We start from the raw sequence: 20,091 nt of genomic DNA on the forward strand, positions 1-20,091 counted from the left end.
GTTGATGAGAATGCAAAATGTCATATTGACCCCCCTTAATGTCTAGTCTTTTATACTTATTTGTTTCTTAAAATGTACTGATTATTATTCTATTTTGATTTAGGAAGCAAATGGGAGCGTTAATTGCAAAACGAAATTAATTAAGTGAATTCGGACAGTTTCGACATTGTTTGGTAATCTGGGCATAACTCTCTCATCCGAGCTCCGATTGAGATGATTCGAAATGATGTGGAACCATAAGAAAGAATCTACAACTTTTATGTTTTGAGTTTGGAGGGATACTCGCTGAATCAAGGTTGTAATAGAGCTTGAAGTTGATGCACCTGCACTGCCGACGTCCTGGAGCATTCTGCCTTGTCATGCAAATCAATTGGGCAGTTTATTATTGGAAGATTTGAGGACATGTGGCACGCAATCACCACTTTCCTATTTTATTTTAGGACTTTATTTTATTTCCAATTAATTAGATTAGGATAAATGTTATTTTAGGATATTAGAATATTTCTTTTAGGAGATTTAGTGGATTTCAAATACTTGAACTGGATATTTGTTAAGGAGATCAGATTAGGTTTGGAAAAACACACATGCCTCTCTCCGGTCTTTTCTGGAACTTTTCTTTGTATTTTCGTGATGGCCATGAGTGGCTGATTTTTGGTAACTTGGTCGAAGGAAACGGAGACCTCGGAATCAACCAACTGTGAGATCTAATCTATTTTATTTTAGTGTTCAATTTTCATGTTTGAGTATTGAATGTTATTCTGCGCATATCTTCATGATTGATGCATTTAATTACTAGGAGGCCTACTAGTGTATTATTTGTTGTAATCTACTGCTAAGTTTGATATCAAATCCGTAATTGTTTGATCCCTCTAACTTGTGAAGCAATTAGGGTTAATAATTTGCTGCGTCAGGAATTAGTAATCTTAAGAAGAACATTCAACTAAATTAAATACAACCGCTTGTGTTTGTGTTGTTTAGCTTCATCTATTTCTCTAATTCTTAAGGCTGCCACTAGATTAAATCTTTAGCACTTGTCTAGGGTTGTTTAGTGGTAAGATTAATTAAGATCGCTTGTTTCCTTATTAATTATAATTAAGGAGAGATAGGAAAATAGTTCTAACGGTGAATATTCAAAGTAAGAATTGATTTACTTTTGCATCAATGATCAGTTGTAAGATTCCGATGGTGGATGTTGACGGAGACCAAGTTTCATTATATTAATTGATTTTGAATTGAATTGTTTTTGTTTTTGTTTTTGGCTAAGATTGTTTTCTATTTTACTCAAAACCCCCCAGCCTTATTCACATCATCGAAAATTCGGCTAGACACTGTTCGTGGGATCGACCCTTGCTTACCCTATTTACAGTTCAGTAGTTAGGTTATGAAGGTTTTTAATCTTGGTTGCCTATGACAGCACACCAGATGTTCAGATTCATTTTGTTTTTTACATTGTTATCTTTTTCTTGAGCGTGAATCTGTTTCACTCACTTACGTCATGAATCCCCAGTAAGTAAAGAATTAGCGATTTATGCTTACCTTGTCTTCAATATGGTTACTATGCAATTCGATCTGTTTCATCATCTTTTATCTCATCAAGGTTTTAGGTACATAAATAGTGTCTACCTCAAAAGCTACCTCGACATATTCTATATTTAGTTCTTGAATCTGATGACTATTGGATTCGAGCACCAACTCGGTTTCACCATGGCCACAGATTTGAGGTCGTAATTCTTTAACCAAATATCTCGCTAAGATGAAATCTCCTGCAACCAGGAGTGATGAATCCTTTGTTGATCCACCATAGCCATAGTGTACTTCTTGATGTAACCAATCACCACCGTTTTGGTAATCCCTAAAAGAGACGACATTAGGCTAGTGTCAAATCACATCGATATTTACGCATGACGCTCTGGAAATCTCAAGATCCGTAAGAGGATATATTCCACAGACACTGGGTTTACCATCTCGTGTGGAATCCTTTGATAGGTCAGTCCAGTGTACTTGCACAAGCAAGCACCTATACATTGCACCAGGTTGATGCCCACAACCTTGACAAGTGAGATCTATCACTACCTTTTGACAGGGTCATTCAACGCAATGATAGTCTCTCCGTATGATCTGTATCCTTGGTCAGATTTATACTATGACTACGGACAATTTAAGAAGGCCACCTTCTGCTCATAGGGTTCTCACAATTAAGACTTATAATGCTTAACTCCCTTGTCACCAGTTCCAACCTTTCTAAGCACATATACTATTCTCTTTATGCGTAGTAAATATATGCTACAATATATGCTCATAAATAAGCAATGCCTTTTATTCATTAATTTGAAATGGGTTTACAAGAGGCAAATCATTGGCTTTAGTGCACCTACTCTAACAATCATTGTGGAAGAACCACCAAGTGAGCCACAGAAAGATGATTCAAAGAAAGAGAATGTGCCAAGGACAAGAAAGGAAAAGCTACCTTTTCCTGAGATTCCACATAACCTTGCACATCACACACCTCCAGTGCCATTTCCTTAGAGACTTAGAAAGCCAAACCAGGATAAACAATTCTTTAAATTTCTTGATGTATTTAAAATATTGCAAATTAACATTCCTTCTGCAGATGCATTGCAACAAATGCCGAGCTACGCCAAATTCCTCAAGGAGATTCCTTCAAACAAGAGGAAGCTTGAAGAGGATGAAACTGTGATGCTCACAGAAGAATGCAGTGCCATAATCCAAAAGAAGCTACCTCCAAAGCTTAAAGATATATGGAGTTTCACTATTCCATGTGTTATAGGAGATGTTCAGTTTGATAGAGTTCTATGTGATTTGGGTGCTAGTATTAACCTAATGCCTCTTTCTGTTTTCAAGAAATTGGGGATTGGTGAAGTCAATCCAACCATGGTTTCTCTTCAACTTGCAGATAGATCTATTAAACATCCATGGGGCATTGTTGAAGATGTGTTGGTAAAAGTGGACAAGTTTATCCTCCCTACTGATTTTGTGGTATTGGACATGAAAGAAGATAAAGAGATACCACTCATTTTTGGAAGACCATTCCTTGCACTAGATGAACATTGATTGATGTACAGCAAGGAAAGTTGATTTTGAGAGTTAAAGATGAGATGGTAACCTTCAATGTGTTTGAGGCGATGAAGTTTCCATCTAAAATGGATCATGCTTTGGAATTGATGTAGTGGATAGATTGGTTATTCAATCATTCAAAGAAGATAATCCTACTTACCTCTTGAAGCATGTATCACTCAATCCAAGACTATAAGTGCAGATGATTTGGAGAAAGAAGAATGTGCAAGGCTTTTAAAAGCATTACAACCGATGAATGCCATTCAAACTCCAAAATTTGAAGACTTGGATGTGAGTGAAGAGAAAGAGAAAGATGAATTAGAAAAGTTTCCGAAGCTTGAGCTTAAACAATTGCCTTCCCATCTCAAGTATGTTTACCTTGGAGAATCAAACACTTTTCAGGTCATTATCAGTGCCAATTTGAGTAAGGAGGAGGAATAGAGGTTGATTCGAGTGTTGAGAGAACACAAATCTGCTATTGGATGGACTATTTCAAATATAAAGGATATCAGTCCCTCATTTTGTATGCATAAAATTCTGATGGAAGAGGATTTCGAGCCAAAAGTTCAACCACAACGAAGATTGAATCCTACTATGAAGGATGCAATGAGAAAGGGAGTGGTGAAACTTTTGGATGCAAGAATCATTTATCCCATATCAAACAGTCCATGTGTTGGTCCAATACAAGTGGTTCCCAAGAAAGGCAGTATCATTGTGGTAAAAAATGAAAGCAATGAATTGATACCAACAAGGACAATCACTGGATGGAGGGTATGCATAGACTACTGGAAGTTGAATGAGGAAACAAGAAAGGATCATTTCCAATTACCTTTCATTGATCAGATGTTAGAGAGATTGGTAAGACATGATGACTATTGCTTTTTAAACGGTTATTCAGAATATAACCAGATTCCAATTGCTCCTGAAGATCAAGACAATCACTTGTCGTTACGGCACATTTGCTTATAGAAGGATGTCGTTTGGGTTATGTAATGCACTGGCCACCTTTCAACGTTGTATGATGGTGATTTTTAGTGATATGGTGGAACAATTTATAGAAGTCTTCATGGATGACTTCTCTATTTTTTGGTTCTTCTTTTGACATTTGTTTATCTAATTTGTCTCTTGTTTTGCAGCATTGTAAAGCAACTAACCTTGTCCTCAACTAGTGAGGCTTCCTAGGCATCAATTCATGGTGCCAATTGGCTTGGTGCAAATTCTCTTCTTGACATTGTTGTTTTTTATCGAGCTTGTGCAAATAGAGAGATCTAGAGACTAGGCAAGTTTAATGTCTAGAAGTGGTAGATAATTGTGGATGATGTTTGTATGATCAATTAAAGATATTTTTTCCATTTTTGTGCAGGGGATAAACAAAAACCATTGGAGAAAGACACGGGTTGGAAGACCATTGCCTAGCTAGACAAAATTAGAAATTCAAATGGCTCAATGCCAACTTTGAAAATTCGGTTGAATATGCAATGACTAATGCAGAATAATGCTGTTGTGTTCCATACACAGGATTCACTAGAAGAAGGTTTCTTCGATTGATAATTGATGTTACAAAGGAGCCCATTCCAGTTTTATTGACTCTGCATTACAATATAGGTGGAATTCGCACTAATCACCATGGGGAGGTATAATTGGAAAAAAAAAAAAAATAACATATGTTGTTTATTTCTTTCAACTAAAGTTTCCAATTTGAATGGTTATAATTCTATAAATTTTTTATGGGCGGCTAATATTTAGTAATTTGAGGTTTTACAGTGTAGATTTTTGTTTTCAAATGGCTCAATGCCAACTTCAAAAATTCAGTTGAATATGAAACGACTAATGCAGAATAACGCTGATGTGTTTCGTACATAGGATACATTAGAAAAATGTATCTTTGATGAATAATTATTAGTATCCCTTAGACTTTTGTACTTTGCACATATCCTCTCTCTTAATAACTCTTTTACCCGGATTATTGTGGGATTAAACATTCCAACTTTGTTAGATGAATTTGAGGGTTAGACCTCCCTCGCTTAGTTGAGTCTACTTATTGTTGCCTATGCGAAATTGCTTATGGGTTGAACCTACTACTTGTATCATAACCCTTTAATCATCCCTTAAAACGCTGTTTAATTCTTTTAATTTATGTGTTGCTTCTGCGAGTTGTCAATTGATTGACAAAGCATGGGAGAGCTCTCATGATGTTAAGTTGACAGATCGTAGTTTGATATGGTAACATTTTTTGTGTTGGAGAATATTGATGGTTAAATTATTTCGTGTAACGTATTTGCATCATGGTGTTAATTCTAAAATCTTTTGCTTGCTAGGAACTCTGACTTGATAGAGACTATAGAATTGGATAACCTTCTAATAAATACATGTATCACCATGCATTTTACCGAAGCTAGGAAAGAAAGCAGACGAGCTCATGCACGTGTGCTCTCAACTTTATTTATACTTATTTTCAATGTGGTTCTGTGCTAAATTTGTCCATTTTGACTTGTAGGTGTTATTAGAGGAACCTTTAAAACATTCTAGTTGGGGGCTTAGTATATTTTCAAGTTGCCTTTGCTCAAAATCTTTTAGTTTATTTTGTGTATTCAATAACTTCATGGTGTATCTGCTTGAATTTATGAGACTCTTCTTATACTTCGTTTGGTCAAACTACCTTATGGGGTGCAGCAACTTTTGGTCTTTTCTTGGGTGCTGGTAGCTTGATACGTTGTAGGAAATCTTACTAACTTTTCTCTTGCTACTATGATGAAACCAAGTTTTCTGGAGATTCCAAGTATGGATTTTGGATCTGTTTATGGCATGCATAGAGCATTCAATGAAACACCAGCAATATTGATTATTATAATAAAATACTATGGCAAGCTATAAGTCACTCTTGATAGAATTTGAGGTGGGCTGACTCCTCACCCAATAAGGCCTTGTTGAATGGGAGGATTACCCTCTCTTATAAACCAGTAGGCTTGAGCGTGCCTAGTCGGTGTGGGACTCCAACACTCCCCCTCACGGTCAAGCCCATATGTTGGGTCATGCCTGTTGACGGAGGTAGTTGTTGGCTCTAACTCCTCACCCGCTGGTCAAACACAGCTCAACTGAACCTCAGCTCTAATACCATGATAGAATTTGACGTGGGCTTGACTCATCACCCAATAAGGCCTTGTTGAATGGGAGGATTACCCTCTCTTATAAACCAGTAGGCTTGAGCGTGCCTAGTCGGTGTGGGACTCCAACACTCCCCCTCACGGTCAAGCCCATATGTTGGGTCATGCCTGTTGACGGAGGTAGTTGTTGGCTCTAACTCCTCACCCGCTGGTCAAACACAGCTCAACTGAACCTCAGCTCTAATACCATGATAGAATTTGACGTGGGCTTGACTCATCACCCAATAAGGTCTTGTTGAATGGGAGGATTACCCTCTCTTATAAACCAGTAGGCTTGAGCGTGCCTAGTCGGTGTGGGACTCCAACAACTCTTTATTTATCTAACAATTTGCAGGTGTAAATATCTTAACAAACAAGTGAACATAAGAAAGTCATGCATAAAAGGAACACTTACAAGTAAATATAAAAACTACCAACAATAACACCAGAGGGACTTTCAATTTTAACGACCTTTGTAAACACAGAAAATGAACACGCTTTGTTACTACTTGGAATACATTTAGTGTTCATTTTACCTATGCTGAGTGCAACTTGCAAGACAAATACCATGCAAGCACTATATCATTTCGCAATTGCTTTGCTAACCATATACGAAAATAAAGGTATACAAATTCTATTGAAATTGGTAAAACAACCAAACTATTTCAACGGGATGAGGAATTGCAAACAAGCCTTCAAATTCATGAATCCAACAACAAGGATTCTCATCAAAAGGAAAATACTAGGGACTTGCGACAAAGAAGATAAAAATATTATACACTAGGACAGAATAACAACCCCAGAAAATATCACTTGTAGACAATGTTGTGTAGATGACCAAAATAGAAAGACAAAGAAATTAAATTAAATCCCTCATAACATGTAATGACTCTCTTTCTAACTAGTATACTCGTAAAATAAACAGTAAAACTCACTAAATATATATATTACAAAAATGCACATGTAGATGAGTATAAAATAATTGGCCCAATTTTATTTTATATATACAAAACTATAAATAGTGTGAATAAATTTCTCAAGAAGCTCGATAGTGTTGCCCGACCCTTCCACATCTTGACATTCCAAGCAACCGCATCTCATTTGCTACCTGCAAAGACATTGAAAACAACTGGATGAGCACTAATTGCTTAATAAGTAAACCCGCTATGCTACCTTTTTATCTCCGTTGCTTTTATTCTGAATTCTTTCCTTACATCACACTTTTCTCTTCTTCTCGATTCTTTCTTTGTTCTTTCTCTATTCTTTCACTACTCTTTCTCTATTCTTTCTCTACTCTTGCTCTATTCTTTCTCTGCTCTTGCTCTATTCTTCCTCTATTCTTTCTTTGTTCTTTTTTGCTCTCTTTGTTCTTTCTTTCTAGATCTCTTTGTTCTTTCTTTCCAATTCTCTCTGTACTTTCTTTCTAATTCTCTCTGTTTTTTTTTTTCATTCTACTTCTCTTTGTTTTTTCTTCTTTCTTTTCTTTCTTTCTTATTCTTTTCTTTCTTATTCTTTTCTTTCTATTCTTTTCTTTCTTTCTTTGTTCCTTTTTCTCACTCACTAACATGTAAGTACAACTAGAGAAACAAATGTCATGATGCATGTACATAAATGCATAAAGAATGCAATTTGTTTTCTGTTTTTCTGTTTCTCATCTTTTCTTTCTGTGTTCTATGCTTTCTTTCTTCTGTGTTCTATTCTTTCTTTCTATTCTTTCTATTCTTTCTTTCTATTCTTTCTTTTCTTTTCTTTCTTTCTATGCCGATCGGACTCAGTTGAGGCATGGATTCGGAACCCTGGCCATGTGAGTGGGTATAGTCCTGATCCACATGCACTTGTAACGAATTGTACTACTCTTCTTTCTGATTCTGAGGCCGTTCACTAAAGGCAGCGTGCATGTAGGTAAATTCTGTTGGTATAGTTCTCATCCACATACACTTCTAACGAATTATACACTTACTTCTTTCTGATTCTGAGGCCGCTCACTGAAGGCGGCGTGTATGTGGGACTATTCTTCTCTGTCACTCACAGGTTCCCCATCGCAACAACCTTCACTTCTCTTTTCTTTTTACATTCTTTAAGTAAAATTTTAGATTTGAACTCTTCTTTAAGTATATTTCTTTAGATAATACTTCTACCTTTAATTCTTTTCTTTCTTTTTCTTTATTCTTTACTATTCTCATCCATGTGTATGTGCATGGAACTATGGTCATTCTTTGCTATTCTTTCTAAATGCAAATGTGAGAATGTGAGAATGCATTATGGCATATAAAAATATCATTAGAGAACTAATATTTTCTACCAACAACATTCCCATACTTGAAATGATTATAGATTATTAGACTACAAAATATTTTGAGGTAGTCATTCTGCACAGGTTATATTCAAGAAGGCATATCTTGAGTTATACACATTGGATTGCTACGATCTTGGTCTTGTTTTAAAGCTTGGAGACAGGGCTACAACTTTTGTCTTTAAGTCTTAACCCAGTTCAATTGGTAAGATTCAGAAAAATCACTCAGAAGGTCACGGCTTTGACAGGGCAACCATGGTAACATGTTTTCTCTTAGGATTTTCATCAAACAACTTATATGCACACACAAACTTTAAATTGGCTACACTTCTACATCTTTCTTCAGCCACCAAAATTGGGAGCAAAACTGAAATCAACACTAAACCTGGCCAGGAAAATACACTCCATAAATTCTACTCAAACTCTTTCTAAATTCAACCAAACTTACATCAATCACCATACAACAAATTTCACTTCTCATGGCTGAATTCTAATCATCATAAATCATCAATCTCATCAACGATTCTCAAAATCATAAGCACATACATACATGTAAAAGTTCTCTACTCAATTGATTTCTCAAATCATAACTTGAGTTGGATTTACTTACCTTAGATGTGAGCAATCCAACACTTTAGTAGTCTTCTTTGATCCAACTCTCTTTCTCTTAAATCCTAGGAACATAAATCATAAGAATTCAACACTTTAAAAATTAAATCTCATATCTATAGCAAGAATCCTTACCTTTTGATGCTTAGGATCAAATCTCTACCAAATTCTAACCAAAAGCCCTTGAATCTTCCTTGGAAATTTGATGAAAAGATGAGAGAATTTGAGAAGAGAAGTGGCATGTGGGGTGTAGAGAATGAGAGGGTTTGTGTGCTTGAACCCTTAATATCTCATATTAATATGCCTTCTTTCCCATTTTGCCCTTTCACTTTCTTGAAAATTCCATCCTTTTTCCCTTAGTCATTTACACTAATGCCCTCATTTTTATTGCATTCTCCATGAAAATCTACTTCTTTTCACTCCCCATTTTTTTAACTAATTTTGAGTGAAAAGACCATTTTACCCTTAATGCAAGTTTAAGGGATTTTCTTCACATTTTTCCCAAAATAACTTTAACAAAATTCAACTAAGGGTATAAGGGCATAAGTTAAGCTATGTAACTCGATGTGGGCGTTACAATTCTCCCTCTCTTATAAGAATTTCGTCCCCGAAATTCAAACAAACAACTCGGAACAATGGTTTTGCATGTCTTGCTCTACCTCCCATGTTGCTTCTTTTACCTTATGATTCCTCGATAGGACTTTTATTAGTGGAATGCTTTTGTTTTGGAGCTCTTTAATCTATTGGTTTAAGATCTGTACTTATTGCTCCTCATAAACGAGATTCTCTTCTAAGTCCACTTATTCTACTTTTAGTATATGGGAGGGATCACCAACATACCTTCGAAGTATTGATACATGGGAAATATTGTGCACTCTATCCATATTTGGTGGTAGCGCCAATTCGTAAGCTACCTTTTCCACTCGTTGTAACAGTTCAAAGGGCCAATGTATCTAGGTGCTAGTTTTCCTTTATCACCACCAAACCGCATTACCTGCTTGTAGAGGGAAATCTTAATGAACACTTTATCACCCACTTCAAATTCTACATCCTTTCTCTTTAAATCCGCATAACGTTTTTGTCTGTCTTGAGCTTGCATCATTCTACAGTTGATCAGTTGGACATCTTCTATCATTTTCTGAGTCATCTCTAGCCCAAGAGCTATTTGTAACTCATCTTTCTCTCTTATCTCACCCCAAGGCTTCATAAGGAGCCATCTTAATTGTAGACGGATAACTGTTATTATAGGCAAACTCCACTAACGGTAACATCTCATGCCAAGAAGTCATTCTATAATCTCTACAGCATGCTCTCAACATATCCTCAGTCTGGCCATTTGTCTAAGGGTGATATGCTGTACTAAAAGCCAATCTGGTACCCAAGTTCCTCTTTAAACTCATCCAGAAAGCTAAGACAAATCTGGAATCTCTATCTGATACTATTTTCTTGGGTACACCATGAAGTCTCACTATCTCTTTAATATACATCTGGGCCAATTTATCTGAAGTGGTACTCTCCTTTACTGGAAGAAAATGGGCTGATTTCATCAATCTGTCTACTATCACCCATGTGCATTATATCCTTTTGTACTTTAGGGAGACCTGTAATGAAATCCATCGAGATAATCTCCCATTTCCATTCAGGAATACTAAGTGGCTGAAGCAACCCTGATGGCCTTTGGTGTTCTGCTTTCACTTGCTGACAAACCATGCATTTAGCTACAAACTCTACAATGTCCTTCTTCATCCCTGGCCACCAATAACTTTTCTTTAAATCTTGATACATCTTGGTTCCTCCAAGATGAGCAGTGTATGGTGTTTCATGAGCGTCTGCAAAAATCTTCTTCTTCAACTCAACATCTTGGGGAATACATAAACGATTCCAGAAATGGAGGACACCATCTAACAGGTGAAATTCTGATATCTTGCCCTCAAGCACTTGCTGACTTATTTTCTGACACCACTCATCAACAACTTTTTTTTCTTTAATCTTTTCCAGCAAAGTAGGCTAAATTTCTAACCTGGCAAGCCTTCCCGGTATCACCTCTATTTGTTCCTTTACCAGCTCTAACCATCTCATTTGCCTCATATTTATCTCATTTTGGGTGAAGAAGTACTTCAAGCTCTTATGATCCGTATAAATGTTGCTCTTTGCTCTATACAAATAATGCCTCCATATTTTTAGTGCAAAAACTACAGTAGTCAACTCTAGATCATGCGTAGGGTATCTCGTCTCATACCCTTTCAACTGCCGAGAAGCATAAGCTATTACCCTACCCAACTACATCAATACTGCACCAAGTCCCTGAAAGGAGGCATCTGTATAAATATCATAATCTACACCTTCCTATGGTCACACAAGAATAGGAGATGTGGTCAATCTTCTCTTTAACTCTTGAAAACTGTCTTCACAAGCATCTGACCATATGAAAGGAGTCCTTTGTTTTGTAAGAGCTGTAGACGGCTTAGCTAACTAAGCAAACCCTACTACAAACAACCTATAGTAGCCTGCTCGCTCCAAGGTGTCTTTGCCTTTTGCCATTCTAGAATTGCTCTCACCATACTCGGATCCACTGAGATACCTTCCTTTGAAACAGTATGGCCTAGGAAGATAACGTGATCCAGCCAAAACTCACACTTAGAAAATTTGGCACATAACTCTTATCTCTCAATCATTGTAGCACAAATCTAAGGTGTTCTTCATGCTCCTCTTTTGTCTTATAATACACCAGGATGTCATCAATAAACACCACTATCAATCGATCAAGACAATCCTAGAACACTCAATTCATTAAGTCTATAAAAACTGATGGGGCATTGGTTAACCCAAAAGGCATCACCACAAACACATAATGCCCCTATCTAGTCCAAAAGCAGTCTTGGCAATATCTTGTTCTACAACTCTTACTTGATGATAGCCTAACCTCAATTCAATCTTTGAAAACACTACTGCTTTCAGCTGATCAAACAAATCATCTGTGCGAGCTAACGGGTATTTATTCTTTACTGTCACTTTATTTAACTCTCTGTAAACTATTCCTGAAGCTCGGCTGGGGCCATCTGATAAGGGGCTTTAGAAATTGGTGCAGTCCCTGGTGCCAGTTCAATACTGAATTCTACTTTTCTTTCCTGAAATACATCTGAAAACTCCTAGACTACTGGCACATTCTGAATCTCTGATTGTGGGACCTCACTACTATGCACTACAGGAGCAATATACCCCGAACACCCTTTTTTCTTAGCATTTTTCTGGCCTTTGCATTGCTATTTACCATACGAAGTTGGTGGCCCTCACCGAAATTAAACTTATCACTATCATCAAGATTAGGCATATCAAACACTATCAATTCCACTTACAACTCCCTTCCATGGATCATTATGGACTCCCCTGGGAGCATCTCTTTAGTTACCATACTAACACCATCTAGTAAATCTTTCTTAATGAGATAGCTCTCGGCCTTTTATTCTGCCAATCCCTCTTGTTCTTCTTGGGTTACAATCTTTTCTTATTCCTCATCGCTATATTATTGGAGCATCAGCTTTAATAGCGTCGTCATACGCTCCACGGACCCAAACCACTCGTCTACCACTATTGGGTCTATCGACCTCTCTCTCTCCTCTCTGGGGTTAGTACATTAACTGGAGTCTCAACTCTCTCTAGTATCGAGCCTCCCTGAGTTTCTACCAGAACTTATTGTATATCCTCGCTTCATCGAGGACAGGGAAAGTAAATTCTGACGGGTTGAAAGGTTCACCCGTACTTATTGCCTTCTTACTGCCTGCTTGAGTTCTATGTATCATCTACATAACACCAACACTTTTAGTCAACTCAATTAACTCATCTACTACAAGTAAGGAAATAAACAACTTATAGCGATCGGCTATGGAACATCAATGCGGCGGGAGAGGCACACTGTCAAATCCCAAAATCTTTGCTCTAATACCAAAAATGTAATGACTCTCTTTCTAACTAGTATACTCGTAAAATAAACAGTAAAACTCACTAAATATATATATTACAAAAATACACATGTAGATGAGTATAAAATAATGGGCCCAATTTTATTTTATATATACAAAACTATAAATAGTGTTGCCCGACCCTTCCACATCTTGACATTCCAAGCGACCGCATCTCATCTACTACCTACAAAAACATTAAAAACAACGGGGTGAGCACTAATTACTCAATAAGTAAACCTGTTATGCTACCTTTTTATCTCCGTTGCTCTTATTCTGAATTCTTTCCTTACATCACACTTTTCTCTTCTTCTCGATTCTTTCTTTGTTCTTTCTCTATTCTTTCTCTACTCTTTCTCTATTCGTTCTCTATTCTTTCTCTACTCTTGCTCTATTCTTGCTCTATTCTTTCTTGCTCTCTTTGTTCTTTCTTTCTAGTTCTCTCTGTTCTTTCTTTCCAATTCTCTCTGTTCTTTCTTTCTAATTCTCTCTGTTTTTTTTTTTCATTCTACTTCTCTTTGTTTTTTCTTCTTTCTTTTCTTTCTTTCTTATTATTTTCTTTCTTTCTTTGTTCCTTTTTCTGTGGGTATAGTCCTCATCTACATGCACTTCTAATGGACTGTACTACTCTTCTTTCTGATTCTGAGGCTGCTCACTAAAGGCAGCGTGCATGTAGGTAATTCTGTTGGTACAGTTCTTATCCACATACACTTCTAATGAATTGTACACTTACTTCTTTCTGATTCAGAGGCCGCTCACTGAAGGCGGCGTGTATGTGGGACTATTCTTCTTTGTCAATCATGGGTTCCCCATCGCAACAACCTTCACTTCTCTTTTCTTTTTACATTCTTTAAGTAAAATTTCAGATTTGAATTCTTCTTTAAGTATATTTCTTTAGATAATACTTCTACCTTTAATTCTTTTCTTTCTTTTTCTTTTTCTTTATTCTTTACTATTCTCATCCATGTGTATGTGCATGGAACTATGGTCATTCTTTGCTATTCTTTCTAATCATTTATGCATATAAAAATACCATTAGAGAACTAATATTTTCTACCAACAACATTCCCATACTTGAATGATTATAGATTATTAGACTACAAAATATTTTGAGGTAGTCATTCTGCATAGGTCATATTCACGAAGGCTATCTTAAGTTATACACATTGGATTGCTACGATCTTAGTCCGTTTTAAAGCTTGGAGACAGGGCTACACTTTTGTGTTTAAGCTCAACCCAATTAAATTGGTAAGATGCCCAAAAATCACTTAGAAGGTCACGCTGTGACAGGGCAACCATGGTAACATGTTTTTCTCTAAGATTTTCATCAAACACATATATGCACACACAAATGGTAAATTGGCTACACTTCTACCTTTCTTCAGCCACCAAATTGGGAGCAAAACTCCCTAAAATCAACACTAAACCTGGCCAAAATACCTCCATAAATTCTACTCAAACTCTTTCTAAATTCAACCAAACTTCCATCAATCACCATACAACAAATTCCACTTCTCATGGCTGAATTCTAATCATCATAATCATCAATCTCATCAATTCTCAAAATCATAACCACACATACATTTAAAAGTTCTCTACTCGATTGATTTCTCAAATCATAACTTGAGTTGGATTTACTTACCTTAGATGTGAGCAATCCAACCCTTTAGTAGCCTTCTTTAATCCAACTCCTTTCTCTAATCCTAGGACATAAATCATAAGAATTCAATACTTAAAATTAAATCTCGTTCTAAGCAGGAATCCTTACCTTTTGATGCTTAGGATCAAATCTCTATCAAATTCTAACAAAAGCCCTTGTCTTCCTTGGAAATTTGATGAAAGATAGAGAATTTGAGAAGAAAGTCATGTGGGGTGTAGAGAATGAGAGGGTTTGTGTGCTTGAACCCTTAATATGTCATATTAATATGCCTTCTTTCCCATTTTGCCGTTGCACTTTCTTGAAACTTCCATCTTTGTCCTTTGGTCATTTCACTAATGCCCTCATTTTTATTGCATTCTCCATAAAAATCTACTTCTTTTCACTCCCCACTTTTTCAACTAATTTTGAGTGGAAAGACTATTTACCCTTAATGCAAGTTTAATGGATTTTCTTCACATTTTTCCCAAAATAACTTTAACAAATTCAACTAAGGGTATAAGGGATTTTAAGCTACGTAACTCGATGTGGACGTACACATAACATGTTACTAATTTTTATCTGTTTATGTCAAATTAGTATACCATTGAATTTCAAAATTCACATTTATCACTTTATCACTTTCATGAAGAACATAAATCAATCAGATGTTGAATATCATGTTTCTGCATTTGCATATCTGACTATTGGAAACGCAAAACGTCTAACATTAATGTTAACAATGTGCTTCGCTTTCTTCAAGGATTGATTTGTGTTTTCCATGCTATCAACATTAAAAAAAAAAAAAACAAAACAAAAACAACTTATTAAGAGGTTAAAAACTAAAAAATTAGATATGTGTAATTTCAATCAAAACCAAAAACATAACTTGTATTAGCTACTAATTATGAAAACCTGCAATCTCTTTCAAAACGATAAAAGCCCAAGCACATACTTAATCCACACTCCCAAAATGCAATGCCTATCGAACAAACTATACAATATAACATAAAAGACATTTTAAGAACTAAATTAAAGGGAAAAACAAAAGAAACTATTAAAGGGAGGTTAGTTACAAAGATGCTGTTTCCTCAGTAAAAGAAGCTTAAATGGAAATTGTAATACCCAAGATGTCAAAGGTATGTTCCTAACTCAAAAGAGTCCTTTAAATGTTTATTTTATGTTAAAAAGCATAAAATCTAACTAAGGGCAAATAGTCAATTCATTTGGAACGATATGAATCAATTATCCATAAAGAGGCTTAGGGGCAAAATGGTTATTTTGCCTATGGATAAGCATTGAAAAAGTCAAGGATGAGTAGGCTTCATTGCATTTAATGGCATTAATTAAGTATAATTATGTCTAGTGTGAAATGACCAAATGCCCTTATATAAGAATTAAGGACTTATGAGTTTAACAATTAAAATAATTGGGCCAATTGCAATTTTTGGAAAATAAATGAAATATTTTCCTATATGGATGAAATTCGTTCAAGCCAAAAGAGAGAGCCTTTCTTCAACATTTCTTCCATTTTCTCTCAAATCTTCCATGAAACAAGCTTTCTTTCTCTAGGTTTTCAAGAGTTTTGCATAATTTTTCAAGCAGAACAAGATAGGAGCCTTGGATCTTCAATTAGAAGGGTTTAAGGATTAAGGTGTAAAAGAAGTCAAAGGCAAGGATTTGTTGGAGGAGTTAAAAAGGTAGAAGAACCTCCCATGACTTTAGGGTTTATGCTAGGGTTTGTAGATTTTTAGAAACCTTAAATTAAAGCTTTAGCATATAATTAGTTGATGGCAGTGTAGTTGAACTCATTTTTCTACTTATTGCCTTGAATTCATTATACATGAAGTTATTGCTATTTATGTTTTATGAGTTGTGATGTTGTTGAAGAAATGAAGTGTGGATACTGATTTGTGGCAAAAATTGTAGTATTGGAGGCCACATGGTGTTGAATGTTGCTATTAGAAGTGTTGATGTGTTGTTTGCATTAGCTTACAATGTTAATGCAATAATGGATGATTATGGGAATGGATTTTACACTTCCTTTAAGATGTTAAAGACTATTAGGGGAGGTTTATTTGATCCATAAGTTAACCTATTGGTTAATGTTAATAGGAATTGATGTGGCATAGTTAATATGAAAATTCGGATTTAGTGAGTTTGGAGGTTTTGTTAACCCTGATTCTGTATTCGACCATAACTTGAGTTATAAAAACAAATGAGATGATTCTTGAAGCATTAGAAAGCTAAGACACAGACTATAACTTTTATGTTTAAGCCAAGAGCCATTCGTTTGAGAAAAGGATGGAAAATGGCCTGAAGTATAAACTGGTTATTAAAGTTTAGATTTCATAATCAATTCTTATGATTATGAATTGATTACTAATTTATATTGTAATTATCCATGTACTAATGTTTACCCATTAGTTAGATGATCTTTGAAAGATATACATGGTCATTATGTCAATACATGATTAATGTTATGAAATGGCATGAAGATGCAATATAATACATGTTTTAAGATGATGTATGTGAGCAAGAGGTAATGTAAATGGATTGATAATCCATGAATGAATTAAAAGTATTACCTCACCAAAATAGTATTTACATGCCATAATGTTATAGATGCAATAGACATGATAGATATGCATATAGACATGATGGAAAACGCGTAAGCATATCCTCGTATACCGGTTGGGAAAGATGAATATTGCTTTAGATGCTAAATAACGCGTAAGCACGCCTCCCGATGATATGAGCTCTAGATGAAATTTGAGGCTAGATGATATGAAGTGCTTAAGATGCTAAGAAAGGTCTGATCGGCTAGACGTTAAATGTTTCATATGCATTTAGTTGCATTACATGTTTTATGTTATTTACACATGAGATATTATACTCATGTAGATGATTTTAGATGTTTGTCATGATATGTGATGTGTGTGTGCACATTGATGTTTATATAGCCATGGGATAAAATGATGAAAAGCATATATTAGTAATAAAAGGAAGTATCCCTGATGTAAAAGATAAGTGATGTGTTAACATATGTTTAAATAAAGATCAAATAGTACATTTAGAATGAAACGGATCATTCCTTACTGAGCGATTACGCTCACCCTTTCATTGTTGATTGCTTTGCATAGACTTGAACGAGGGATGCTAGAGACAGCAGGACTACACTGAGGGGAGATGATTTATTATCATCTCGATGTTTTTATCTTGATGTAAATATGTAAATGATAAATATTTGTGAAATACCTTGGAAGCTTCCACCCTATAAATATGTTTTGATTGTGTAATTTCTTAAAGTTTGTAAATTAAGTTTAGATCCTGCGTGATATTTATATGCATGTTTTGATATTATTTTATTATCCTTATACAGATTTTTCTAAATACAACTCGTTCCCCAGACATGTATCCTCGGATTCTCATTGAGGGATTCAGAGGATACCTTACTGGAGGGGGGTTTCATTTGGTATCAGAGCAAGTATTTTTTTTACTTTAAAAGGGGGTTTTTAAGATGTTTTCTATCGGAGTCAGGCATTTAGAGAGTTGATACAGTATCCCTCATGTAAAGTTCCGCTGCTCAAGTTGTCCGATCGCTATAAGTATGTTACCTAATTTATGTAAGGATTGATTAGATGATTAACGTTATATGTGTGACTGTGATAGGGAATAAATATCAGGAAAACCAGAACAGATCCAGGTCGCAGTGATGCTTCAAATGCACAAATGTTCCAACTGCACCTGAAGCTCCTAACCCGCAGTTCTACTTCAGCACTCCGGTTTAGATGTTGCAACATTGGAGCGTATGATCCAAGAGGCTGTTATAGAGCTTTAAGAAACCCTGCCGAAAGTACAAGCTCCGGTGACAACAGTGACAACCAATGTGGTACCAAGTCAAGCAGCAGGGACGAGTACTCTAGACCAATGGTTGCCCCAAAGCAGATTGAACCAATTTATGGCCTTTCAAGTAAACATCAGCCTCCAGAATTTAGTGGCACTAATGATCCAGTAGTAGCCGAACAATGGATCAAGTTGTAGAGAAAGCTTCTGCTCTATTTCCTATGACAGATCAAGAAAAGATCCGGTATGCTACGTACCTGTTGAGAGGAGATGCTATGACATGGTGGGAGCTTATGGAGCAGACTCAAGATACCACCACTCTCACTTGGTCAGGTTCAAGGAATTGTTTGAGGACAGTACCGGAACGCAGACATAATATCCTCAAAACTACAAGAGTTTTTAGTCTGCAACAAGGAAATATGACGGTCAAAGAGTATTCAATCAATGTCAACTCCTTGTCTAAGTTTGCACCACACTGGTCAGTACACCACAGACCCTATTGGGAGATTTGTGGGGGGACTTCATCCCACTATTGCCAGAGATGTTATGTCGGGTCATCAACCCTCCCAAACATATAGTGAGCACTCGCCAAGCCATCAGAGCAGAGGTGTACTTACAAGAAGACCAATTAGCTCTTTCCCCAACAGTGGCAAGTAGTCCTCTCCAGCTTGCCCAATCCAGTAGTGCAGAACAAGTTGTTGCAAAGACGATAAGGGTAAAGGCAAGAAAGGAGTCTTACCTAAAGCCAACAGGAAGGACATGAAGAAAAAGGCCAACAAAGGAAAGGTGAGGTCAGTTACTGTAAGAAATGTCGGAGAAGACACTGGGGTGAATGTCTAGTAGGGACCAATGTTTGTTTCAGGTGTCGTCAGCCAGGTCATATTGCTAGAGATTGTCCCATTGGTTTCGCAACTTCAGTACCTGCAGTTGGAGGCACGATACCAGGGAATAATGTGGCCCAGATGCAGGCAGATGCCAGCCCTTCAGCAGTCACTGGTCAGTTATTATTCCATGATACTCCCTGTATGCCTTGATTGATTCTGGTGCTACTCATTCATTCATCTCCTATGGTATGATAAAAGATTAGGGTTAATGCCTATTAGAATAGAACAAGCCATTAAGATTGAATTGCTTGATGGTGAGGGTGTAGTGACCAATGAGTTTTAATGGGGGAGTTGTGACTATTAAAGGCCGAGATATGATGGTAGATTTGATTGTCTTCATATGCCAGACTTTGACATCATTCTTGGGATGGACTTTCTTAGTAGATATGAGCAGGATAGACTGTCGCAGGAAAAAAGTCAAGTTTAATCTAGACATGGGGATAACTTCATTTTGGAGAAGACACCCAACTAGCATGATGATTAGTGCAGCAAAAGCTAAAAGATGTTGAAAAAGGGGTGTTCTGGGTACATTGCACATGTAGTAAATAAGGGGGAGAGTTCGAGCTCAAGTGTACATGAGGTACCTGTGGTAAATGAATTTATGACGTGTTTCCAGATGAATTGCCAGTTTTACCCTCCAGAGAGG

General features: G+C 36.3%; 1 protein-coding gene across 1 annotated transcript; it reads left to right on the plus strand.

The window, feature by feature from the left end:
- Positions 1-2,625: 2,625 nt before the first annotated feature.
- LOC116129694 lies at positions 2,626-3,072 on the plus strand. Its single transcript, XM_031415421.1, has one exon. The coding sequence runs from the start codon at positions 2,626-2,628 to the stop codon at positions 3,070-3,072; it is 447 nt and encodes a 148-aa protein (XP_031271281.1).
- Positions 3,073-20,091: the final 17,019 nt, after the last annotated feature.

This window comes from Pistacia vera, unplaced genomic scaffold (genome assembly GCF_008641045.1).
Source record: "Pistacia vera cultivar Batoury unplaced genomic scaffold, PisVer_v2 Contig213, whole genome shotgun sequence".
Classification (NCBI taxonomy): Eukaryota; Viridiplantae; Streptophyta; class Magnoliopsida; order Sapindales; family Anacardiaceae; genus Pistacia; species Pistacia vera.